Source organism: Neofelis nebulosa, chromosome 5, assembly GCF_028018385.1.
Source record: "Neofelis nebulosa isolate mNeoNeb1 chromosome 5, mNeoNeb1.pri, whole genome shotgun sequence".
Classification (NCBI taxonomy): Eukaryota; Metazoa; Chordata; class Mammalia; order Carnivora; family Felidae; genus Neofelis; species Neofelis nebulosa.
Window position 1 is genome coordinate 76,201,012 of NC_080786.1, and position 24,745 is coordinate 76,225,756.

At 53.2% G+C, this 24,745-nt stretch overlaps 3 protein-coding genes across 8 annotated transcripts; 2 read left to right on the forward strand and 1 right to left on the reverse strand.

Annotated features, from left to right (window-relative positions):
- Positions 1-224: 224 nt before the first annotated feature.
- Positions 225-3,867, forward strand: POLR2H (RNA polymerase II, I and III subunit H). 2 transcript variants are annotated; one of them, XM_058730705.1, is made up of 5 exons: positions 238-485; positions 1,451-1,534; positions 1,618-1,711; positions 2,260-2,343; positions 3,500-3,867. In XM_058730705.1, the coding sequence occupies exons 1-5, from the start codon at positions 413-415 to the stop codon at positions 3,615-3,617; spliced, it is 453 nt and encodes a 150-aa protein (XP_058586688.1). In that variant the 5' UTR covers positions 238-412; the 3' UTR covers positions 3,618-3,867. The 2 variants fall into 2 exon arrangements, with proteins under 2 accessions (XP_058586689.1, XP_058586688.1); XM_058730706.1 differs by lacking the exon at positions 2,260-2,343 and having other exon boundaries at positions 225-485.
- Positions 3,868-7,048: 3,181 nt separating this feature from the next.
- THPO (thrombopoietin) lies at positions 7,049-13,751 on the reverse strand. Its single transcript, XM_058730699.1, is given in 11 exon segments — positions 7,049-7,390; positions 7,392-7,940; positions 8,182-8,349; positions 9,823-9,909; positions 10,206-10,333; positions 10,558-10,715; positions 12,075-12,181; positions 12,183-12,221; positions 12,224-12,274; positions 12,277-12,318; positions 12,321-13,751. Coding segments are annotated over 11 exon segments (1,503 nt in total). The 5' UTR covers positions 12,381-13,751; the 3' UTR covers positions 7,049-7,276.
- A 324-nt stretch (positions 13,752-14,075) lies between these two features.
- Positions 14,076-23,407, forward strand: CHRD (chordin). Of its 5 annotated transcripts, none has more exons than XM_058730694.1 (23): positions 14,076-14,464; positions 14,695-14,798; positions 15,299-15,431; positions 15,582-15,710; positions 15,800-15,899; positions 16,024-16,111; positions 16,472-16,613; positions 16,729-16,869; positions 16,953-17,035; positions 17,112-17,259; positions 17,408-17,514; positions 17,638-17,757; positions 18,697-18,853; positions 19,198-19,418; positions 19,869-19,982; positions 20,323-20,586; positions 20,670-20,763; positions 20,881-20,937; positions 21,232-21,335; positions 21,786-21,888; positions 22,305-22,459; positions 22,630-22,729; positions 22,958-23,406. In XM_058730694.1, the coding sequence occupies exons 1-23, from the start codon at positions 14,317-14,319 to the stop codon at positions 23,008-23,010; spliced, it is 2,865 nt and encodes a 954-aa protein (XP_058586677.1). In that variant the 5' UTR covers positions 14,076-14,316; the 3' UTR covers positions 23,011-23,406. The 5 variants fall into 5 exon arrangements, 3 of the variants coding, with proteins under 3 accessions (XP_058586677.1, XP_058586675.1, XP_058586676.1); XM_058730692.1 differs by having other exon boundaries at positions 22,955-23,405; XM_058730693.1 differs by having other exon boundaries at positions 15,302-15,431; positions 22,955-23,405.
- Positions 23,408-24,745: the final 1,338 nt, after the last annotated feature.

Below are 24,745 nucleotides of genomic sequence, written 5' to 3' on the forward strand. Positions count from 1 at the left end.
TGGGCCAAGGATCAAGGTCCCTGGCAGAGGTAGGCTCGCAAGCGTTCTAGTCTTCCCAACCCGGACTCTCAAGAGGGCGCAGTAGAGCCTCATCAGGGAGCGAGAAACCGCGCCACCACGGCCGGAGGTGGGACTAGTCGTGTCCCCGCCCTGGGGTGGAGTTATATGGCCCTGAGGCCCGCCCTAAATCCTGAGGACTCTCGGAAGCAATCTTTCGGGGCGGAAGTTAGGAAGCCCCGAGAGCCAGGCAGCGGAAGTGGTGGCGTTACTCATTGTCGGCGCGCATGCGTTATTCTAGTCACTTGCTGCCACTTCGTAGGCGCTTTTACCCTCTCTCCACGCGAGGGGAAGCGCGTACCCTTAGTCGTGGTAGCGGTCTCAGCCACTCTGCTACTCTCGTGGCTGTTTCACCATGGCGGGCATCCTGTTTGAGGATATTTTTGATGTGAAAGACATTGACCCGGAGGGCAAGAAGTTTGACCGAGGTAAGTGAGGTGTACATAGGGGCGGTTTAGGGGAAGGGGCTAGACTCTTCGGGGACACGCCCCTGGGCCCCTTGTCCACCCCACCCACGTGGCCTGCCCCTACCGGCAGTTCCTGATAGAGGACTCTCCCTCGGGAAACATTTTATAGATGGGAAACGGAGACTCGGAACTCTGTCTGGCTTCACATATGCTGTGCCCTGTGCCTGGCTGGTTTTTTCTCATGGTGCTGATAAACTCCTGGGCACCTTTCTAATCGCTCCTCACTCTGAGCTAGGCGCTGTATCGAGCACCTTACACTCATTTTGTCCTACCTATTCCTTTCAAGAGCCTCCATGAGGTAGGTGGTGACTTACCCAGTTTGCTCCTAGAAGTTAAGTAACCTACCCAAGGCTACATTGTGAGTAATCAGACTTCAGAGCTTGTATTCTTGTAGTGTCCTAAGAATTTTTAGTTCTTTGTGACGTCCTCCCTTAGTCAGAATTGACTGATTGCTATACACGTCTTTATTCTGTTACTGATCAACAATTATTGAAGTGTTCCTCCTTGATATCTCTTCCTTTGCTTGGAGACTGAGATGTTCTTCAAGACAAATACCAGCTCTTACAAGTCCCGATAATCCACTCAGCCCAGCACCCGGCACAGAAAGACAAAACCTTTGGATGAACGAGTAACTTGCCCAAAGTCAGGTTGTTTCTTAATCACTCAGGCAGGCCTAGAACCTGGATATTATTTATTGCCAGAGGACCTTTGTTTTTTTGTGGGATTCTGTCCACTTGCCATAGTTTTCTTCCCTTTCTTTCTGACGTGTCTGGTTCTGCATTTCTCTGAGAGCAGATGAGAGGCTAGTGGATGCAGACTGGGTTAGACTGAGTGTTCAATTACATATAATCCCCCAAAGCGGGGTCTGTAGCGTTTGCTGGAGCCTGGCAATTACCTATGCCACTCTTTTCTCTGCTTCCCTCCAGTGTCTCGACTACATTGTGAGAGTGAATCTTTCAAGATGGACCTAATCTTAGATGTAAACATCCAGATTTACCCTGTAGACTTGGGTAAGTGTTGAACACAGACAATAGCAGGAGGCTTTTTGACATTTTAGCCGTTCTTCACTCCCAGGTATTGCCATTATTTTCAGGTGACAAGTTCCGGTTGGTCATAGCCAGTACCTTATATGAAGATGGTACCCTGGATGATGGTGAATACAACCCCACAGATGATAGGCCTTCCAGGTGAGGAAGTGAAGAAGGGAGTACTTGAAATATGCCTGAAGATTAAGTAGATAAGTAGTATGAAAAGACCCTTATTTAATTTGTGGAATAAATGATTATCAGCAGAATCTGAGTAACCTTAAGGAAATTGCTGCACTTAAGAATTTGAACAGCCAGGTGTTTATCCAAGCAGTAATTACGTGTTTGTGGGTTGTAGTTTATTGATGGCTAAGGAAATGACCACTGAGTGACCTAAGCTGTGTGAACCTTGCATCTTGGGAGAGAGTTTGGTGTGATGGAAAGGCTTTGGAATTCCACGGAGTTCAAATCTCAGCCCTACCACTTATTTGTTGAACAGCCTAACCTCATTCAGCCTCAGTTTCCTCACCAGTAAAGTATGGATGGTCTTGCTTTGCTCATTGGGTTGCTGTGAGGACTAAATGGCATTGTATCTGGAAGACGTCCGGTTTCATAATGTTGATGCTTAGTTATCAGTTACCATTATCAAAGGGCCTCTCGTTATTGTTAACTACTTTTTTAAGAATAACCTTGCTATTGTTGTTTCACAGGGCTGACCAATTTGAGTATGTAATGTATGGGAAAGTATACAGGATTGAGGGAGACGAAACTTCTACTGAGGCAGCAACGCGTCTGTAAGTTCCATGGTCTTGTGAGACCCTTGTCCCCCTGCCTTGGGCCATGCTCTGAAAATCTGGGCCGTGCTCATGTTTCCTGTGTCTCTCCCCAGGCACCTCAGACCTAGGCAGGACCCGGAAGGGGACTGTTCTGGGAACAGTTTCCAGTCTGAAATGTAGGCTGCTCACTTGGCCCTTTGTCAGGACCTCAGGGCCCAGGGGTCCAAGTGAGAAGCCGATGATCTTGCTATGTGAAGTGCAAAGGCAGGTTGCTTCCCCAGGAACTAAATGCAGCATTAAGTGATTAAACTGCTAGACTTTTTTGGTTTTGTTTATTTGTGTGTGTGTGTTGCTACCCTGCAATCCAATCCCTAGTTCTTTGGTTTCCCTGCCCAACTATTTTAGCTGTTCTTTAAAATCTTATTAAAACAATATGTGCTCTTGGTAAGAAATTTGAAAAGCAGAGAAGTAATGTGAGGAAGCAAAAAAAAAAAAAAAAAAAAAAAAAAATCACCTATAATTCCATACCCAAAGGGAATCTTTTACATAAACATTTTTGAATATTCTAGGTTTTTTCCTGTGTACTTTTTTTTCTTTGAGATCATGTTGTTTTTTCTCTTTTTTTTTTATTTATTTAGTTTTGAGAGAGAGAGTGCAAGCGGGGAAGGGGCAGAGAGAGAGAGAGAGAGAGAGAGAGAGAGGGAGAAACAGAATCCCAAGCAGGCTCTGTGCCATCAGTGCAGAGCCCAAGGTGCATCTCCACGTCATGAACCGTGAGATCATGACCTGAGCCGAGACCAAGAGTTGGACGCTTAACCGACTGAGCCATTCAGGCGCCCCTTCTGCTCTTTTTGCTTCAAGTTATGTAAAATGGGTTTCCCTATGTCAGTTTAAGGCTTTTCCTAAACATTTTAATAGCAGCATAACATTCCAGTAAATGGATCTATCTTAGTTCATTTGATCATTTCCATTACTCTGGGCATGTAGCATTTTCCACCTTTGTTTGATATCCGGAATACTGCCATGCACATATCTGTGCATTCATCTTTGTCTGAATTTTGGTTCCTAATGACCAGACGCTAGAAGGGTGCCTCTCTTTCTTAAGCTGGGATGGGGAGCCACTGGGTAGCCGCTCCAGAGCTTAGACTCATGGGACTGGGGCCTTCCATTTCAGCTCTGCCTACGTGTCGTATGGGGGCCTGCTCATGAGGCTGCAGGGTGATGCCAACAACCTGCACGGATTTGAAGTGGACTCCAGAGTTTATCTGCTAATGAAGAAACTGGCCTTCTGAAGCACCCAGGAAGCCAACCTTGCTGCTTAGTCACTTAGGGCTTGGACATTCATTCATTCAAGCCTGAGGAGCGGTAACTGTTGACCACCTGTTCAGGAGGGGCTGTCTGTCTGCCTACTGTGGGTGCATCTTTAGGTGGTCTGGACTCCATGGGAAACTTGCCTGTGAAAGACCCAATGGGAGAGCTTAAAATGGATCAGAAGTTGTTTTGTGTGTATATGATTTTTAAATTAAACTTTACTTTTTCAGATCCGTTTCTGCCCCGCCCTTAAAAAAAAAGTCTTTTGCATTTACCCTAAAATCATTTTTTCTACTTTGCCTGTGGTATATTGTATTTCTGGCCCACAGCCAGATGATCACATGTCAATGTAGGATCTATCCCAGCCTTTTGGTATCTGGGTTTAGGGTTATCTCAGCCTTCTGGGTAACTACCCCAACATTTATCCTCCAAAGTGATTTTCTGTCTGGGAGAGTGTTGTGCCTTTGGCTCCTGAGGGCACCCCAGCACCGGAAGATACCACCCATTTGGCATAGAATTTTGAATGGGCAAAGAGCCCTGCTTGTGTCCTTCCAACACTTTAAGTCTCTTAGGAAGTCAGATCACGTTGATTTAAATGAGTCACTTGCATATCCTGGAAATGTCCATCATTTTTGTGGAAGCTTTGGGTGGAAGCTTTTAGATACAGGCATGGGACATGACTATGAAGAGAATAGGAAGAACAGATTTGGTGGTTATAGGAACAGGTGGAGGAGCTAGGTGTCTGCTCTACATTGCATTACTGCAATGCAGGGAGGGAGGGTGAGTGGTGGGGGTTCTCACCAGTAACACTGAACAGGCAGCTGCTGCACAGACCAGTGAAGTGGACAAGGCAGCAATACCAATGAGGCTGGCAGTCCAGTTCTAGGACAATGGAGCAGCCTGACTGCAGTCCCTAACTTAAAACTGGGCAAAAACAAAATTGAGGAAATGGTGATGCTTGTAGAAGCACTCCAGAATATGAGCTGGCTTTTCAGCCTGGCATTTGAGGTCTCTGAGAAAGTCTCTGGACTCTTATCTCCCCTAGGAGATTCAGGGTAACAATCCAGAAAGATTGTGAGTGTGTATTAAGCAGTTTTCTCTTTTGATCTCCTGGCTTTGCCATGGGAGCTGGTCCCCCTGCTGGGATGCCTGGGGTATTTCCTTCCCTATCATTTTCAGGTCTTTACATGAGGTGTTAGAAATAGTATTTAGGGAAATGGGTTGAAAATGGATGGCCTCTGCAGGGGGGAGGAAAAGGTGTTTTGCTTTACTGTGGGGGGGGGGGAATGGACAGAAGGTGCAATGGGGGTTGGAATGAATTTTCATGGACTCGTAGAACTTTTTTACGTGTAGTCAGATTTGGGGTTTTGGAGAAGGCTGGATTTAGGTTAGAGTGGGAAAACTTAATTACCAGTAATAGTTTGTGGGGTAGCATAGCAGACTATCCTGGCTATCCTGGGGTAGCAGAAGAGAGAACTGGCATGCAGTTGAATAGAGAGAAGAATGTTCTGGTTGTCACGGTTTTTTGCTTTTTGTGTAAAGGGAAGAAGGGATGGAATAAGTCTGACGATGTTTTGGGAAGGGTAGATTCTCAATATGGACAGATTAGTTCACATTGGAGAAGCCCAGGAGTTATTTGCATTTGCTCTGAAGTAAGTCCAATGCTGATACCGGATGCCTGGAACTTACTGGCTATATACTTCTTGCAGTTTTGCCAACCTTGTCTCTCATCTGACTGTGCTGAGAACCCTTATTAAGCCTTTGTCTTTGGTCCCTTCGGCATATCTTGTTCTGGGTGCTGACTCTTTCATGTGCCAGAAGGTTCTTCCTTTTGATCATTACATTTAATCCAGGTTAGTATTTCAGTAAGTTACAATTTCTACTTAACCATTCCCTTGACTGCATGCTGGAATTTGTAGTGTGGATGAACTGTTCTCTCCCATGCAAAAACTGACACCATCTGAGATGCGTACACTTTTGAGCTTTGTGCATTTGTTGATTCCTTCTCCATGGCAACTGTTCTATCCATGATGGGAGAGAAGGACACCTGGAGATGTCTAAGTTCTTCACCCCCTCCAAAAGCTTTTGGTTTTCTACTCAGAACTTTTTAATTGTTGGTCTGTTTACTCCCCCAAGACTTGGAAATCTTTCCTGATATATAGAATCACTGAATGATCTGTTGGACAGTACACCACACTGGGGACCATATGGGCTCTGGTCAGCCTAGGGTTTCTTCTTTTCTTGCTCACAGGCTATGTAAGCATTGAGAAAATGCCTGGCTTCTCTGAGCCTCAGTTTCATTGTCTGCAAAGTAGAGATGATAATCCCAAGGTGATAGAGTTGTGTGAGCGCTATAAAAGGTAACGTACGTAAGGTTCCTGGCATGCTGGCTTTCATTTCTTCTATTTTGGAATACCTCTAGTGATCCTGGGGTTATCTGTGGCAGTGTTTGGAACTCTGGATTCCTGGCTGTTTTACCTACATGGTCGTCTTTCCTTTGGGGAGTTGTGGGGAGGGAAGAGGAAAAAGCTGCTATTAGTTTTCCTACAGGAGCCTCTGGAGGTAGTGTTGACCTGTGCAATGGAGTTTTTGTTTTGGTCAATAATAAACCTTTTCAGAGGCACCACAGCGGCATTTATTTGCAAGGCCCCATAAGCCTGGCTTCTCTAGAGAATCCTTAGCAGAGTTCATGGTAGTCACATAGGGCAGCTTCTTAGATACTGTGTGCTTCTGGGATTGGGAAATGAGCCTTCAACTTGTACTTGTCCCTCCTGCTGTGTGAGCCCTAGGAGACTGACTCTTGCCACTTCCTGCACTTCCCCCTGACCTCCACAGGAGGGAGGCAGGAACCCGTGCCTGGCAAAGCTTCCTGCTGAGCTGCTGAAGCTCTCGCTGTTTGCTCAGCTGTCACATCCAGGTTTTGTCTTGACTGAACTGTCTGCACAGCCTTACCTGGGGTGTGAGGCTCTCCAAGGCTTCCTGTTAACTTTTTGGGAGGGGAGGGAAGGGGGAGATCTATTGCCCCCTGAGAAGAACATCTCTTTCCTTTGCTTTTCTGTTAGCTTTTGGGTGTTCTTATTTATTTTTTATTATATAGGCTCAGTTTTGTTGATTATGTAGAGACGGCCTTTCTGAGGGACAACTTCTCATTCATTTTTCAAGAGTAAGGATCTCCTAAGAAAAGGAGATCAGAGCCCTATTGAGAATGATAGTAAAGGGGATAAAGACACTAACCTTAGTTCTGAGGAAAAAAAATCAAAGCTCTTTTTTCTCTGTTTTCTGACATAAGGTTAGTCTCTACCTCTGTTCAGAAGCCAGGCCAGCCCAGCCCTTTGCATAATTACCGTATGAAAAAGAGCATGTAGAGAATTAGTAAGCTGTAAATTTGTGCGGAAAATAGACCAAAGATAACTAGACGCTCTAGTGAATATTATTGATAGCTTAAAAAAATAGCTTCTGAAGTTTTACATTATACAGTGAAAAATGATCCCCTTTTCTGTCCTGTGTATCCCGCTTTAGCAGGGCTTTGGGTTTCAGGTGAAAGCAGGAAATCTGGTATAACTTGATTCCCAGGGCCTCCCCTCCGGGTAAGGGAACTTTACATGGGAGACAGTGCTGAAGCTGGCAGGGCCCTAGTACCTTACTCCTCCTGAGACAGATTCTGGAAGTGAGGGTGGGGTGCAATTAGAAGAGGACTGGCAGAGTTGGGTGTGACAGAGGGGTCAGGAAGTGGAGGCTGGAGCTGGATCGGGGGGAGTGGGTGAGGTGGGTGAAGGAGAGAAGAGTGTGTATTGCCCAGTAGGAGGATGGGTTGGGGAAGGAGAATATCCAGGCCAGAGGTCGGGTGGCAGGGAGCTCATGTCTGAAGTTCCTGGAAGGATGTCTGGGGCTCCTAGAGCCCTGGGTGAGGGTCCAGGAAAGAGTCCATGAGTTCCAGTCAAGGGTCCGTGTGTCCTGTTCACGTGTCCAGGGATTTGGTCTAGGTACCTGGAGGTTTGGTTCAGCCGACCAGGAATCTTGGCTCTGAATCCTTGCAGCCTCTTCAGAAGTCCAAAGCCAGTAGTTCTGGCTGAGACACGGGAGTCTGTCTCCAAAAATCCAGAAGTCCTGTTTGGGAGCTTGTGTAGTGTGAGGAATACAGAGGTATTGCTTGGGCCAGCTGTAGTGGGCAGGGCCTGCTTGGCACAGAGAGTGGGCCCTACTACAATCAGCAGGAAGCGCACCTTTCCTCGGAGCAGTTGTTGGAAGCTCAGGAATATGGCATTGGGATCCTTGTGAGCTGTGGTCCTGCCCTGTGGAGGAAGCTGTGGGCAGAGGATGGGCCTGAGGCCAGAGATCTGGGCCAGATATCATGTCTCTCTCGTCTATAGGGAAAGATAAGGTGCCAGCACCCGGACTTTATGGCTCGGGGAAAGCACTCCTTAGTAGGTCAGCTCTGCTACCCTCAAGATTCCCAGAATTCTCCTTTCTTCCCTCAGGTCTTCCAAGGGGGCTAAGTCAGCAAAGGACAGTCTCTGTAGTCCCCTTGACTCAGGATTTACTTACCTGGGTTCCTAGGAGGCCCTGCAGGGCCCCAAGGAGGAGGCGGACCTGTCCAGAAAGCTGTCCCAGGAGGGATGAGAGGCAGGTGGGTCCCAGTTGTCCCCGTGCTGCCATTACTCCCTCCAGCAGAAGGGTCGCGGCTCCCAGAACGTCCTGTGCCTTGGTCTGCTCCTGCAAAAGAGATGGGAGGGAGAAGGGCCCGCTTCAAAGGGCATGCTAGTAGTGGGTGGGGAGCCCGAGGAGTAGCCAGGGGGATGAATCATAGGAGCTGAGAATTGGACAGGACCAAAGTCCCACCCAGCACAGGAATTCCTTCAGAGTCTCCCGACAATTGGTCATCGGCCTCTACTTGAGTAACTCCGGTGTCCAGTAACCCAGCCTGGTCTCACACTTAATTTCAGTCAGAAAAGTTCTTTTTTCCCCTTATATGCTGAGATCTGAGCTGTTACAGCTTTTACCTCTGGGTTCTAGTGTTGCCAGTTCACTCTTTCTGCTACAAAATCTTAGGGTCATATGGTTTTTTAAAACTTAATGTAGAGATAAGGCCATCACAGAGATCATAAAAATGAAGGAAGGGGGCTTACTGATAAATGGCAGAGACAGAACTGCAAGGCATCCCTAGGGACCACCCTTCATCCCTGGCCCAGTCCCCCTGGAAGACCTGAGGGAAGAGAGGGCATTCTGGGGATCTTGAGGATAGAAGAGCTTGATCTTAAAAGGCGTGCTCCCTCCCAGGTTTCCTGAGCCTCAGACTAAAGCACTTCCAACCATACCACAAGACTACCACTTTCCTCCAAACTACTCAGACAGCACCCCCCCTCACCGCCCTTTTTTAAGCCATTCCTCACATAACCTGTTTTCTAGCTTTTCACTGTTCAGGTTGCTTCTTCCTTCTGGACACATGCTAGTTTAATATGGTCCCTCTGAATAAATTAGCATTTATCTTCAGGAGGATGTCTGGTACTCAGTCCAGTACCGTTAAGTGCAATCCATTTACTGTTTTTTAGGAGTATTTCCACAATGTGGATGCTAGACATCTAAAACGAGCTAGAATCACTAGCTTTTAAAATAGCTGCTGTTTGAGGTCAACTCCGTCCTCCCAGATCTTTTTCATAGTAAGTTCTAGGGCTAGAAGTTTATATAAAGGAAGTGGGGGCATCGTGGCCTGGAAGCTGGAATAGGACTTTATTTAATTACTTTGAGTAAATGTACAGTTTTATATATATCTCTGTTAAATTTTACCTTGTTTTTGACCTAGCCTTTCAGCAAGTTGAATCTTGATTCTGCCTTTTGTTATTTTAGCGGTGCTTCCCAGTTTTGTGTCATCTGAGGATGACAGATCAGTCTTCCTTCTTCATGCTAACTTAAGAAGGTTGCACGGGACTAGGTCAAAGGCATGGCCATAAGCGACTTTTATCCAGCTTTCCTTGGTGTTCAGCTTTGAATCTATTTTAACATACTAGGACTGTAAGTCACCTTGTCCAGAGGACAACATCATAGTGGAATGTAGATTAGGTTAGGGTGGCCAAGCTGAAAGTGAGATATTCTTAGGGGGCTCAAGAATTTTAAAGAATCCATGGGAAGCAGTACAAAACTGAAGAAGACAGGATTTAGGGAAACTAAAGGAAGGAATGACTTTCTTACCTTCTGGGTTTTCCATTCTCCCAGGCTAAAGTCCACAGCAGGCAGCAGGACAGGTGTGGACAAAGGGTTAACGTCTGGGCACTGGCTCTATTGAAAAAGATGGGTGGTGGAGAGGTGGAGAAGGGAACTCAAATAAAGGGGGGGTACGATGACCCCGTGACCAAGATAGACTTCCATGAGCAATATATATCCAGGCTAGAGCTTTTAAAATGGGCTAGATTGCAAATCGTAATCCTTGTCAAGGAGTGGTGATTGGGAGGCAGTGATCTCACCAAAGACAATATGGGGACAACAGTGCTTGGATCATGGAGTGAGAGGAAGTGATGGGAGTAAGGGCATCTAACCAGTTAATGGGTAAGGGGTGAGTGCTGGGAGATTCTCACCAATTTGCCGTGAAGGACATGGGAATCACGAAGCAGTTTATTTAGGAGACGGGGGTCACAGGCTGGAGGAGCCGGAAGGCATAGATTCAGTCTTGCAGTTAGGAGAAGCATGACCACGAGGAGCAGTTCTTAGATGAGAAGTGAGGTTGAAAAAGAAGAAATCACTGTCAGGTGGTGGTCCAGGAATTCCCATTTAAGACCCAGACTTGAAATCCAAGGAATTTGCCTTTCAGAAGCCTTATTCCCAGGAGATTGGGTTCCCTCAGCCCTCCACCCCTGCAGCACATCTCCTTTGTCTTTCCTCTCTAACCATGTTCTGATTTAGCCCTAGGTCCCTCCAGTGTGTTCTTACCAGTCAGCTCCATTCTGGCCACGCTGTCTGGTTGGAGTGGCTCCCTGGATGGGGCCTCTCCCCTGAATCCTTCCTGGGGCCATGGAGGCGGCTTGGGCTCTTGCACTTCTTGCACTGTGGGGCACAGGTGGGCTGAGGAAGAGGGTCTGGAATCTATCCTGCAAGTGACAGGAATAATGAACATTTAATCAGGTGTCAAGGAAAAGACTGCCTGGCTGGGGGGAACAGCTGCTGGGAGGGTGTGAGCCGCCGACCAGCCTAGAACTGCTAGAGCTCTGGCTGCTCCCAGGTTTCCGTGTGAGTGCAGCATATTGCGTCTCCTTTTTGTCAGGCTCCTTGGTGAATCTGCTGTGGGGCACCAGCCCCCTGCTGAGAGCAGGACAGAATCTGTATACACACACACACACACACACACACACACACACACACACACACACAAACACACACACATCTTAACTGCCCTCAAATTCTGAGCAACCTTGGTTGTTTGGTTGGAGACAATCTAGGACAGGGAAAGGGAACAGAAGTATTGTGGCATAAGCCCTGGAGAAGAGGTTGGAAAGCTGGATACAGGGTCAAGGTGAGGAGCTAGTAAACATGTGCAATGTGTTGAGGGGTGGCTTGGGAGTGGGGCTGAGGAGGTGAGCTGGGCGAAAACAAAACTGGACTACTAGGGGTTGGTGATTACAAGATTATGAGAAGGCGGTATGGGAGCAATGAACCTATCATTCTCTTTCCATTTACCCCCACCCAAAAGCCTCTTGGAGTTTTTCTTTACACTCCCAGTTCTGAAATATTGGGTTATCCAAGGTGAAGAGATGGGCTAACAGTCTTGGGACTTGCCACCTGAGGCAAGATGCCCAGGAATGGGCACCTGCTGAGTGAGGTACCCACCTTACATGGCTTACCTCGCCTTGGACACCCACCGTATCCATCTCATAGCCCATATCTTCCTCCCTGCCCCCTTTGCAGAACCCTTCCAGTTCCTTTGCAGGACCCCCCACATGGCCTCCTCCTTCTTTGACGAGTAGTGCAAAGAGGCCTGCACCTGATTCAATATTGGGATTTCCTGTAGGTCTGTCAACATGCATGAGCCCTCCTCCCATTACCCTCTCCTTCGTCCCAGCTTCTCCGGTCCCACAATTCAGAACCTTAAGCTAACTAGGAATGGCTGGGTAAGAATGGGGATTGGATCTGTGTCCAGCTTGATGTTATGTGTCCTAAGCCCTAAATGTGCCACCTTTCTTATTTTCTCCCTGAGCACATGCCCCCTTTCCTTAGGACCCGCCAGGACTGCTATATTCCTCCAAGTCTGAGATCAGTCCCTCAGAACCCAGCACCCCACCCCCTACCCCTGCTCTGTCCTGCTCCTCCCATTCTGGGAAGGCTACACTCTTCTCGACAAAGGTCAGTGCCTGTAGGTTCCAGTTTGCCTGCCCCTCCCCCAGCTGAAAGCCCAATTCCTCTTTCCTGTCCTTCCTACCCTCACTTAACTCCAAAACCTGCTTGCCACTCACCGGGTGGAGAAGGGCTCCAGGACCCAGGTGCACAGCAGGCAGCCCTCTGGGGTGCAGATGGGTAGGAAGACATGTAGTGTTGGGGCACAGCCCCTCCACAGCAGTAGGGTCACACGCCTGCCCAGGCCACTTCTGCCCAATCAGAGAGCAGGGAGCTACCAGACACTGGCGAAGGCCCCCGGAAGTGACGCCTTCTCCTCCCACCCGCACTGAACATGGAGCCCCTGCCTGGACCATGGTCCACCAGCGGAGCCCAGCTCTTCCACCCACGCACACCACACAGAGGATTTGAACAGAGGGATCCATCTTTTTCTAGGAGATGGGAAACCTGGGACCTGGCTGGGGAAGGAGATGAGAGGGGAACAGGGTTTTTTTCTAGGAGGAATCGGGCAGGACATTTTTGTTCCTGGGGAAGAGTCACAAAGGTCTGGTGCTGGTTTTAGATATATTGGTGGGTTTTTCAGTTCTTGACTGGCTAAATTTCTTTTCACCTGCTGTTGAAATCCATTAGGGCTCTTGCTTTTCTGCTTTTCTTTCCTATAACCCTCTCGGAGTCATGTCTTATTTCCCCTTTCCCAGTGGGAATGTGGGTATTGCCCATTTTAGAGAATGACGCTGTCATTGGTCAGTGTTGTGGGGAAAGCGTTTGGACAATTTGAGAGGACTGCACGGTGAGGGCTGTTTGTGGTGGTGGTGGTAGGGAGGGGGTGGGGGTGAGGCTGAGCTCAGGGCCCAGCAGCTCAGACAGCTAAGGCCACTTAACTCTGTGCCCAAGCTCTCCTGCACTTGCCCTGTCTTTCTCCCTCTTCCATCTCCTACCACTCCATATGTGACAAGAAGAATAACCAGGCCCATGTGTCCCTGTCTTAGGGAAGACAGCTGCTGAACCTCCCCCGCAAATACCTCCTGCTGGCCCCCCTCTTCCTTCGGCCCTGGCTCTAGTTCCTTTGCTTTCCCCTCAATCCCAGTCTCCTCACAGTCTCTGTCCTCAGGGGCCTCCTGGCCTGACCTTGTTCCCATCACCCCCACCTCAGTTCTTCCCCTTCTGCTCCTCCTCCCAAGGATGGGGCTGTCAGCTAAGGAGGATGGCCTAGATCCCGGAATTCTCCAGTTCAGCCAGATGAGATGCCTCCCAAGATTAGGAAGGAGGGTGCTGGGATGGTTGGGAGGATGGTGGGTGAATGGGTGTGGGAGGGGACAGGGAGGCAGTCAAGACCAGGAAACCAAGACAAAGGAGGTTGGGGGTGGGGTGGAGAGGCAGAGGGTCCCCCGCGTGAAGGAAGAAGGTGAGAAAGGATGTGAGGCTGGGGATGAGGATGGTTAGATGGGCCTCCGGACAGGTTACCGTAGGGAGGGAAACACTGTCACCAGACAGAAATGGGACTCTGAAATGGGACTTCCTGGGGACCAGTAGAATGAGGACAGACCTCAGAGAAGAGATAGGGACACAAGCTAGACAGAGAGTGTGGGTAGTGTGGGGTTTGAGAGGTGCTGTGGGCCCACAGTAGGGGAGATCAGTTGACCGGCCTTTGGTGCACGTTGTCATCCTTAAAAGACAAGTCTTCATCCTTCCGGCAGTTACCGAGTACTAGCCCAGTGGCCGGCCCAGGCCTCAGGCCCAGCCTCTGCCCCTCCCTGGCCTGGGGCTCCCGTCCCGGGCTGGACACGCACCTCCCGGTGCAGCCGCCCTGTGGCCTCCGGCAGCGGGGGGCTCCAGACCCGCCTCTCCTCCCCTCTTCGCGCCCCCTGGTCTCTCCCCTCCCCCTCCCCCCTCCGCTCCCCCTTCCCCTGCAGCCCCTCCCTCCTCCCCTGCCCCGTCCCAGCCCCTCCCTCCCCTCCCCCACTCGCGATCCGGGCCGCTGCTGCTGGGCCGGACCCCCCGGGCTCAGCCCGGCCCCTCGCCGAGCCGCCGCCGCCGCCCCGTTTGCTGAGGAGGAGGCCCCCGGCCGGGGCGCCGGGCGCGGGGCATAAAACGGGCCAGAGCCGGCGCCCAGGGCACTAGAGGCGCGTACGGCCCGGGTCAGCGCCCGCCCGCCCGCGCTCCTCCCGGCCGCTCCTCCCGCCCCGCCCGGCCCGGCCCGGCGCCGACTCCCGCCGCCCGACGAGCCCCTCGCCGCACTGCCCGGGCCCTGGCCCCGGCCCCCTCCCGCCGTACCGCCCCCGGCCCGGCCCTCCTCCCACCTCCCTCCTCCTGCTCCTGCTCCCTCCTCCCTCCCGCCTCCCCAGCTGTCCCGTTCGCGTCATGCCGAGCCTCCCGGCCCCGCCGGCCCCGCTGCTGCTCCTCGGGCTGCTTCTGCTCGGCTGCCGGCCGGCCCACGGCGCCGGCCCCGAGCCGCCCGCGCTGCCCATCCGGTCCGAGAAGGAGCCGCTGCCCATTCGGGGAGCGGCAGGTAGGTGGGCGCCTAGAGGGACGCGCAGGCAGAGTCCGGCTCGGGGCAAGTCTGCTCCCGCCCGGAGGGGGCGCCGGGCGCAGGTGGCTCAGCTCGGCAGGCTGCCTGGAGGGGTGGGCGCGGGTCGCGAGGCGCGTCGTGCCGGGGGACCCAGGGCCCGGCCGGCAGCGCCCGGGGCGGGCACACCGCAGGAGCGGGACAGCGGCCGCCAGCCAAGCCCGTCCCCGCAGGCTGCTCCTTCGGCGGGAAGGTCTATGCCTTGGACGAGACGTGGCACCCGGACCTGGGGGAGCCCTTCGGGGTGATGCGCTGCGTGCTGTGCGCCTGTGAGGCGGTGAGTGGACCAAGCGGCCGTAGCCCGGGGCCCTTGCGGGTGGGGGAGCGCTCGCGTCCCGGGATGTCGGGGTGCACTCGGAGCCGCTGAGGATAAAGAAGCGAGTCTGCAGGTATTTGGGATATATATATATATATTTTTTCTTTTCTTTTTTTTTTTTTTTTCTCCTGGTGGGAGGCAGTGCCCCCTTCAAGTCTCAGGTGCTGACTGTTATCCATCACCCACTATGTGTCAGGCTCTTTGCCAAGGGTTTCGTCTGTCTCTCACTTAACTCCTAGAACAACCCTGCTAGATACACACTATTATTTCCCCCATTTTCCAGATAGGGACCCTAAGTCCCAGAGACGTTAAATAAATTGTCTAGGGTCACACAGCTTGTAAGAAGCAGAGTGGTCTGACTCCATGGGATGACCTTGCTCTGGTCCTGACTCTCCCTGCTCGCCCTGGGTCTCACCAATTGGCATCTTTCACTCACTTGGTTTTTGCATCTTCTCTGCAAGCAGCCTCAGTGGGGTCGCCGCTCAAGGGGCCCGGGCAGGGTCAGCTGCAAGAACATCAAACCTGAGTGCCCAACCCTGGCCTGCGTGCAGCCGCGGCAGTTGCCGGGACACTGCTGCCAGACCTGTCCCCAGGGTAAGGCCCGCTCCGCGGTGAGGGGAGGGCGGCAGGGCAGTGGTACTTGGTTCTGAGCCACAAGGATGGATGGGGCGGACGGAGCAGATGAAACCGCCGACTGCCTTCTCGGTGCCCAGCTGAAGCCCGTGTTTCCCACTCCTGGCTTAGAGCGCAGCGGTCCGGAGAGGCAGCCTACAGGCCTGGCCTTTGAGTATCCGCGGGATCCAGAGCACCGCAGCTACAGCGACCGCGGGGAACCAGGCTCTGAAGATCGGACGCGCGGAGACGGCCACACCGGTAGGTAGGGGCCAGGCAGGAGTTGGGGTTGTGATTGGGGCCGGGCTGCCCCAGTGGGTGACGATACTAGGGACATCTTTTCCTCACAGACTTCGTGGCGCTGCTGACAGGGCCGAGGTCGCAGGCCGTGGCACGGGCCCGAGTGTCTCTGCTGCGCTCTAGCTTGCGTTTCTCCATCTCCTACAGGCAGTGAGAAAGGGGAAGGTGGGAGGAGGGGGCCAGCTGGGGACTGGGGAAGGAGAGTTGGGAGAGGCTGGAGGAGCTGCTCCTGGCCTAGGCTCAGAGCCCATACTCACCAGACCCTCATTCCCAGGCTGGACCGCCCTACTCGAATCCGCTTCTCAGACTCCACTGGCAGCGTCCTGTTTGAACACCCTGCGGCCCCCAGTCAAGATGGCCTGGTGAGATGATGCCATTTATGAGTGCTTCTCCAGTCTGGGCGCTATGCTGAGGGCGTGCTCTGCAATGCCTCCTTTGGTCCTCATAACAGCCCAGTGAGAGGAAAGCACTGACATTATGATGCCCATTTTACAGATGAGGGAACTGAGGCTCAGTAGCAGAATGTGATTTGCTCAAGGTCACACAGCTAGTAAGTGGTTGAGCCAGGATTTGGACCCCAGCCTCTGGCTCTAAGGCCCCTTCTTCAGCTTCCTAGGAGGGCTTGAGGGCTCCTTTGTACTCCTTCCTCACCAGAGCTAGGCCTCTCAGCTGGCCTGTCTTACATACTGTCTGAGTAGGACCTTCTTGTCTCTCTGCTCCAGGTCTGTGGGGTGTGGCGGGCAGTGCCTCGGTTGTCTCTGCGGCTCCTTAGGGCAGAACAGCTACATGTGGCACTTGTGACACCCACTAACCCTTCAGGGGAGGTCTGGGGGCCTCTCATCCGGCACCGGGCCCTGGCTGCAGGTGAGGGGAGCAGATGGCCCCTGGACATGAAGTTCTGAGTCTTCTCTATCCCCAGGAATGGAGTGGGCTGAAGAGGGGACTTTCTGATGGGCTCTCATGGTCTTCCTTCCCCCAGAGACCTTCAGTGCCATTCTGACTCTGGAAGGCCCCCCACAGCCTGGCACAGGGGGCATCACCCTACTCACTCTCAGTGACACAGAGGACTCCTTGCATTTTTTGCTGCTCTTCCGTGGGCTGCTGGAACCCAGGAGTGGGGGTAAGTGGGAGGGGGCAGGGCAAGTGAGGAGAGGAGGCAGAGCACCTGTCTGTCAGAGGCATCCATATGGATGGCTGTTGCAGGGCCAAGCCAGGTTCCCTTGCGGCTCCAGATTCTACATCAGGGGCAGCTGCTGAGAGAGCTCTACGCCAATGCCTCGGTCCAGGTGAGTGAGGGTCTGGCTCTTGCTGCCACCTGCTCCGGCCTCTTGCTGCCCCCACCATTCCTTGCTCTCCCTCCAGGAGCCAGGCTTTGCCGAGGTGCTGCCCAACCTGACAGCCCAGGAGATGGACTGGCTGGTGCAGGGGGAGCTGACGATGGCCCTGGAGAGGGCAGGTGGGCCAGGGCTGCGCATCAGTGGACACATTGCTGCCAGGCAGAGCTGCGATGGTGAGGCAGGGTGGGGCCTGGCACCCTGGGCACACACAACCAAGAGGCACAGACAAGTGGCCGGGGTGGGTATGGGAGGCATCCTGTGGGCTGGGCCTATGAATGGCTGTAGGACAAGCCGGCCTCCACCTATCTCGCCCCTCTGCAGTCCTGCAAAGCGTCCTTTGCGGGGCCGATGCCCTGATCCCAGTTCAGACGGGTGCAGCCGGCTCAGCTAGCCTTACACTACTAGGAAATGGCTCCCTGATCTACCAGGTAAGAGTCAGGGGCTGCAGGAGGTGGGAGGGCAGCAGGCCGGGGTCGGGCTTTGGCCTTCATGGTTCAGGCCCCAGGCCTTCTCTGCCACTTCACTTTGCCCTCCCCAACCCTGCCCACCAGGTACAAGTGGTAGGTACAGGCAGTGAGGTGGTGGCCATGACACTGGAGACCAAGCCTCAGCGGAGGAACCAGCGTACCATCCTGTGCCGCATGGCTGGACCCCAGCTGGGAGGACACACAGTGAGTACTTCAGGCAGAGCCAGGCCACAGGGGCCACACCCCAGAGCTAACAATGCAGGGCTGTGGGAAGCCAGGTTGGATGAGCAGAGATGTTCAGAATCATTCACTCACTAACAGATTGTCTCACTGACACATTGACTCACTGGACATGTTTTTAGTGAGCTTCGGGCTAGAGACTGGAATACAAAGAAAATCAGGTGTGGCCCCTGTCCTCAGCAAGCTCACATCAAATGGGAGGAGGAGTTGGACAGGGAGACCATATAATTATAAATGTGATAGCAATGGCTGCCACTTACTGAATGCTTCTTTTTTTTTTCCCTATAGTTAACATTTTTAAATTTTTAAAAAAGTTTTTGAAAAATTTTTTATTTGAGGGAGAGAGAGACAGAGAGAGAGCAGGAGAAGGGCTGAGAGAGGGAGACAGAATCCCATTGGCATGGAACCCAGTGTGGGGCTTGACGTGGGGTTTGATGTGGGGCCCGATGTGGGGCTTGTAGGGGGGCTGGATGTGGGGCTCAAACTCGTAAACCATGAGATCATGACCTGAGCTCAAATCAAGAGTCGGAGGCTTAAACAACTGAGCCACCCAGGTACCCCTTACTGAGCCTTTCTACATGCTACATAGTGCACTGGTTGCCTTACTTATATTATTTTTGGCCCTTACAGTTCCCATTTTATAGATAATGAAGCGAAGGATCAGACAGGTTAAATAACTCCTCAAGATTGTTGCATAGGTAGGAAATGGCAGAGAAGGGACTGGAACCTGGGCTTTCAAGGTTCTTATCCAGTGTTATGCATGTGTAGAAGTGTGTTGGGTGTAAGAAAACATGGAAGACATTCGGAACCTTGGGCTTATGTGAAAGCTGAGGAGGGGTTCGTCTGGAATCTGGCAGACTGCAGCTAGGGCATCTAAGTCTGGCATCCTTCCCTGTCCCCCAGGCTGTGGGTGTCTGCCCTGGACTGGGTGCCCGAGGGGCTCATATGCTGCTGCAGAATGAGCTGTTCCTGAATGTGGGCACCAAGGACTTCCCAGATGGAGAACTGAGGGGGCATGTGGCTGCCCTGCCCTATAGTGGACACAGCACCCGCCACGACAGTGAGTGCCCTGGGATCTGCCTGCCCTTTGGTGTCCTGTGATCTGTGACTCAAGCATGTGAGCATGGTGCCAGAGCCTGGTGTGTCTTTCTCTGTGCCTGAGCTCGAGGTTGGCATCTGGAGAAGGTGGGGATGTAAGGGGTGGCCCTGCTGGGAGACCTTCTCTGTTGCCATGGTGCAGGGGTCTAAAACTTGCTGCTTGCCTCCCCCTCCACCCTGCCCTGGGCCTATGGACAGTGTCGGCCGATTTGTGGAATGCATGTTGGGGGAGGCCGGGGAGATGGGGAATACCGGGCTGCTCCAGGCCACCTTTTCATCTGTCACCTGTGCTCTGTCTGGATCCAGCACTGCCCGTGCCCCTGGCAGGAGCCCTGGTGTTGCCCCCTGTGCAGAGCCAGGCAGCAGGACATGCCTGGCTCTCGCTGGATACCCACTGTCACCTGCACTATGAAGTGCTGCTGGCTGGGCTTGGTGGCTCAGAACAGGGCACAGTCACTGCCCACCTCCTAGGGCCTCCTGGGATGCCAGGGCCCCGGCGGCTGCTGAAGGGATTCTATGGCCCAGAGGTGAGGACATGATGGTGGAGGCAGCTTTGAAAGTATCTGCTTTTTAGCACGAAGGGCTGTGTGGGCCTGTGGCGGGGAAAGCAGAGAGCAGGTAGCTTGGTATGGCAGAGCTGACATGGGCTCGGGAGTCAGACAGACCTGGGTATGAATCTGACTCAGACTTTTGTTTTCCATTCTCCTTCCTGTGTCCTTCTCTGGTGGGATCTCTTGGATAGCATGTAACATCCTGAACCTCCAAAGGAGCAGGTGGGGTGGAGCAAAACCCCTCAAATGGGGTGGACTTGGAGTCAGAGAGGCCTGGCTCTCTGAGCTCCACACCACCATTAATGGGCTCACTTCCTTGAAGACTTTACTTAACCTCCTTGGGTCTCGGTTTCTCATCTGTGAATTAAGAAGGGTAGGTGCAGCCCTGGACGGCCTTGTTCCCATCCCATATCCCGGCTCTTACAGGCCCAGGGCGTGGTGAAGGACCTGGAGCCTGAGCTGCTGCGGCACCTGGCTCAGGGCACTGCCTCCCTGCTGATCACCACCAAGGGTAGCCCCCACGGGGAGCTCCGGGGGCAGGTAGGCAGGCAGTGTGGGCCGCTGGGGATGTTTCAGAGTTGAGCCGGCACTGTGTGCTCTTGCCTGAGTCACTTTGCTCTCTCTGAGCCCTGGGGGGGTGGGGGGGGGGTAGTATCAGATTCCCTGGCTGGTTGGGAGGATAAAGCCAGACAAGGTACATGACGAGGCTGGCAGCAGACCACCCTGTCTCTGGTCGCTGGGGTGACTGCTGGTGCTAATAGCATCCTCCTGGGACGCAGGGGTGCTCAGGGGTCGAGGTGTCTCAGGCAGGTGGGCTGGCCGAGGCTGGTGGAGACGCCGAGGGAGCCCGGCTGCTGCCTCAACTCTCCTCTCCTCCCAGGTGCACATCGCCAACCAGTGCGAGGTGGGCGGCCTGCGCCTGGCGGCGGCGGGGGCCGAAGGAGCGTGGGCGCCGGACTCAGCGGCCGCCGCACTGCCCGCGCTGCCGGCTGTGCTTGGCCAGGACGCCCCTGCGCCAGCCAAACCCGGCGGCCCCGGGCGGCCGCGAGACCCCAACACCTGCTTCTTTGAGGGGCAGCAGCGCCCCCATGGGGCTCGCTGGGCGCCTAACTACGACCCGCTCTGCTCGCTTTGCACCTGTCAGGTAGGATGCTCCTGCGGAAGCGTGCACTGGGGTCTGGATTCTGGGGCAAGGGTCCCAGCCAACCACCCCATCTCTCTTTGCAGAGACGCACAGTGATTTGTGACCCCGTGGTGTGCCCGCCGCCCAGCTGTCCGAGCCCAGTGCAGGCACCAGACCAGTGCTGTCCTGTGTGCCCCGGTGAGTGACCTGTCCCAGTGGGAGAGGGTAGTGGAAGGTCCACTGTAGGGGCTGAGGCCTCTAGGGAGGTAAGGGGGGCCGCCATCCTCTGCCTTCACTATTTCTTTGGCTCCACAGAGAAGCAAGATGTCAGAGACCTGTCGGGGCTGTCACGGAGCAGAGACCCTGGAGAGGGTGAGCTGGAAGTCTGTGTGCAGGGATGAGGAATCCAGGGGAGCTGTTGGGTGGGACCAGGAGGGGCACAAAAGGGTGAGAATATATATGGGGGGGGGGGAGACTGAAGGGCACAGGTTCTGAATGACACCTGATAGGCTTCATTAGAGTCACTGGTCCACAAATGGGTCCTGGTGTTAGACTAGTATGGGGTTGGCCTGAGACTCCAGCCTTAATTGTGGGCCCAGCCAATGAGCTCAATACTCACGGCAGCTGGGCACTGTCCCCCCCCCCCCCTTCCTCCCTGTCCCCCAGGCTGCTATTTTGATGGTGACCGGAGCTGGCGGGCAGCGGGTACCCGGTGGCACCCTGTCGTGCCCCCCTTTGGCTTAATTAAGTGTGCTGTCTGCACCTGCAAGGTATGGCTGCCCAATCCTCTCTGGTGCCATAACCCAGCAGGGTCTGCAGAGGTGGGGAGGGGGCTGCCAGAGGGAAAAGCCCAGCCTTGGTGAGGGAGGCTCAAGGATTAAAACACTGAAAAGTCCTTTGAGCTTTGAGAATCAGCTTCCTGCAGGAAAAGGGAAGGGCTGATGTGGGTGTGAATTCTGGCTCTGCCAGCTGACCAGCTCCACATAGCCCTGGCACTTTCTGTACCTCCCTGAACTTCCCTTTCCACTCCTGCAAGCAGATACCATAGCAGTTATGTTGCAGGGCTACCGTGAGCATTTGAGTTCAGGTATATAAAGCACCAGCCCAGGGCCTCTGAGTGAAAGGCCATGGAAATACGACATTGGAGGGATGGAAAGGAGAGGGAGGAAGCAGGAGGCTCCCTTCCTTTCTGACACCCATTCCTCAATGGATCCCTACAGGGGGGCACTGGAGAGGTGCACTGTGAGAAGGTGCAGTGTCCTCGGCTGGCCTGTGCCCAGCCTGTCCGTGCCAACCCCACTGACTGCTGCAAACAGTGTCCAGGTGAGGGGGTGGGCACTGAGGCCTCTTGGGGCAGTTGAGGTGCTTCACTGGCTTGTCATGGGTGAGGGGGTGCATAGTGAAGGTGGATGGAAGGAACTTCTCAGCTAATTCAGCGTTCACTGAGCACTGCTCTGTGCCTAGGAGCTAGGGCTCTAAACGCACTGGAAAGAATGTGCATGTATTTATTAGTGGGCTATGATGGGTTCCAATTCCTACCCCTCCCTCCCTTTCTTTCTCCCTCCCTCCCATCCATCCATCCATCCATCCATCCATCCATCCATCCATCCATCCTCTCATCCAAATTTGTCACCTACTAAGTGCCAGAAACTGCTAGGTGTTGGAGATTCAAAAACAAATAAAACCTGGGTGGCCCTTACAGAGCTCACATCTGCTGATCTCTTCCTTCCTCCCAACAGTGGGGTCAGGGGCCCACCCCCAATTGGGGGACCCCATGCAGGCCGATGGGCCCCGGGGCTGCCGTTTTGCAGGGCAGTGGTTCCCAGAGAGCCAGAGCTGGCACCCCTCGGTGCCTCCCTTTGGGGAGATGAGCTGTATCACCTGCAGATGTGGAGTAAGTGGGGAATGGGCTCTGTGTGAGATGGGCATTGGGGACCTGGCCTAGAGTGGGGAGACCTTTCCAGGGAGGGTAGGCTCCTGGGAGTGGGCTTCCCTGAAGAGGCTGGAGGCTGCTGTTCCCCTGTGCCTCTGGGTACCCTCAAAATCTACTCTGTCTGGCACTAGGCAGGGGTGCCCCACTGTGAGCGGGATGACTGTTCACTGCCACTGTCCTGTGGTCCAGGGAAGGAGAGTCGCTGCTGCTCCCACTGCTCAGCCCGGCGATGTAAGTGAGGGGGCTGTATGTGGGGCACCCCGGGAGGGAAGGGGGCACCTGCTGCCTGCCAGGAGCAGTGCCATCTGCTTCACGGGTGACTGAGTCACACAGATTGTGTGTGCTGACTTGTTTAAAAGTTCTGACCTTTCTGGGCCTAGAACAGAGATGCTCCGCTGTGTCCTCCGTGCCGCCCAATTTCCTCTCTCTCCAAAATGTATTCCCTTTTGTCTCCAGCAGCCCCAGAGACCAGGACAGTTCCAGAGCCTGAGAAAGAAGCCGAAGGCTCCTAGGGAGCAGCCAGAAGGCCACATGACCAAGAGGACGGGGCCTGGGCTGGGAGAAGGAGTGGCGCCAAGGGCCCTGCATCCTCCTGTGGGAAATCAAGTGCCTTCGGCTCTTTTCTGCCTCTTCTCCCTCCCCCCACTACCTCTGGGAACCACAATTCCACAAGGGGAAGGGGCAGCCAGGGCAGGCCAAGGCCACGGCCATTCTGACTCCTGCCCAGTCACCCTCCAGCCTCTGCCTTAGAAGCCCAACCCCTTTCTTTCTGTACATAATGTCACTGGCTTATTGGGATTTTTAATTTATCCTCACTCAGCACCAAGGGTCCCTCCACTTCACTCCTGCTGCCCCTGAGCTGAGCAGAGTCATTATTGGAGATTTTTGTATTTATTAAAACTTTTTTTTTTTTCAGTCTCAGGGCTAAAAGTTGTTTCTTTGTGGCCAGGGACCTGAGTGGGCCTCCGTGGAGAAGGTCTGAGAGTGGGAGCCCTGACTCCAGGGGCTTCCCTCTGAGCCTTGGGGAGCAGGAGGAGACCTGGAGAAGGAGAGTGGAAGCATAGCTGTTGGCTGGCATTGTGGGATTCCACAGAGGGGCCTGGCAATGTCACTGAGATGGACCAGAGCCTCAAGAACTCAGGCAACCCGAAGCAGGATTTAAACACAAATGTGGTTTCCACTGGTCTACTCATGGTTGGCATTTTGCTGACCCCATGTTTTTTTTTTTTTTTTTTAAGTTTATTTATTTATTTTGAGAGAGAGAAAGAGTTGTGTGTGTGAGCAGGGGAGGGGTAGAGAGAGAGAGGGAGAGAGAGAGAACCCCAAGCGGCTTCCGTGTTATCAGTGCAGAGCCAGACGTTAGGCTTGAACTCACGAACCGTGAGATCATAACATGAGCCAAAATCAAGATGCCTAACTGACTGAGCCGCCCAGCCACCCTGCTGACCCTATGTTTGAAGTGGCTCCAAAGAGAGAAACAAAAGTGTCACCAGCCTCTGTCTTCTTTGTTTAAAGTGAGGCAACCAAGCCCCGGTTATTCTTTTCTGGAAATGAATTGCATTCGGGACCAATTCTGGGGCAAATCTGGATCCGAGTAGACTGGAATCAGCCCCTGGCCCCGTTCTTGGCTGAGCTTATCTTAGTACCAAGTGGTATACAGAATAAGATCAGACCTCTCCCCGGTTCCTCCCCATTGCTGCCATCAGCAACTGGGCATTCCCACAGAGCTCAGGGGCACAAGGGAAAGAAGAGTGTCAGGATAGAGAGCAGATACATGTACCTGCAGATCTGTCTTTTGTATAAACAATGTGGGATAAAGTGAGGATGGAATTTTATGACCTGGTTGGGTAGTGGGAAAGAGCAATCATAGCCTTCATGTGTAGGATGAAGCATGTGTGTGCCCTAAAGAAGTTATTGTCCTAGCCCCTTGGAGCTCCAGTTCTGCTGTCAGCTAGCCGAGTTATTTAACTTTCGGGAGTCAAGTCCCTGTTTCCTTTCTGTGAAACTGGTATCTCCCTCACAGGATCCGATCAGAACACGTGAACCCCGCAGCTCTGGGCCTGGCACACGTTAGTTAGAAAGGCACTCTGGCTGAGGTAGGATTCCTGGAGCTGGTTGGAAGTGAAAGGCAGGGGGAAGTCTGGGCAGTGTGGCGAAGGGTTTCCATTAATGAGATATTCTGCCGAATGCCCAGGGGGAGTGGGGAGGCTGGTTGGAGATGAAGGATGATGAGGATGGGGAAAACTG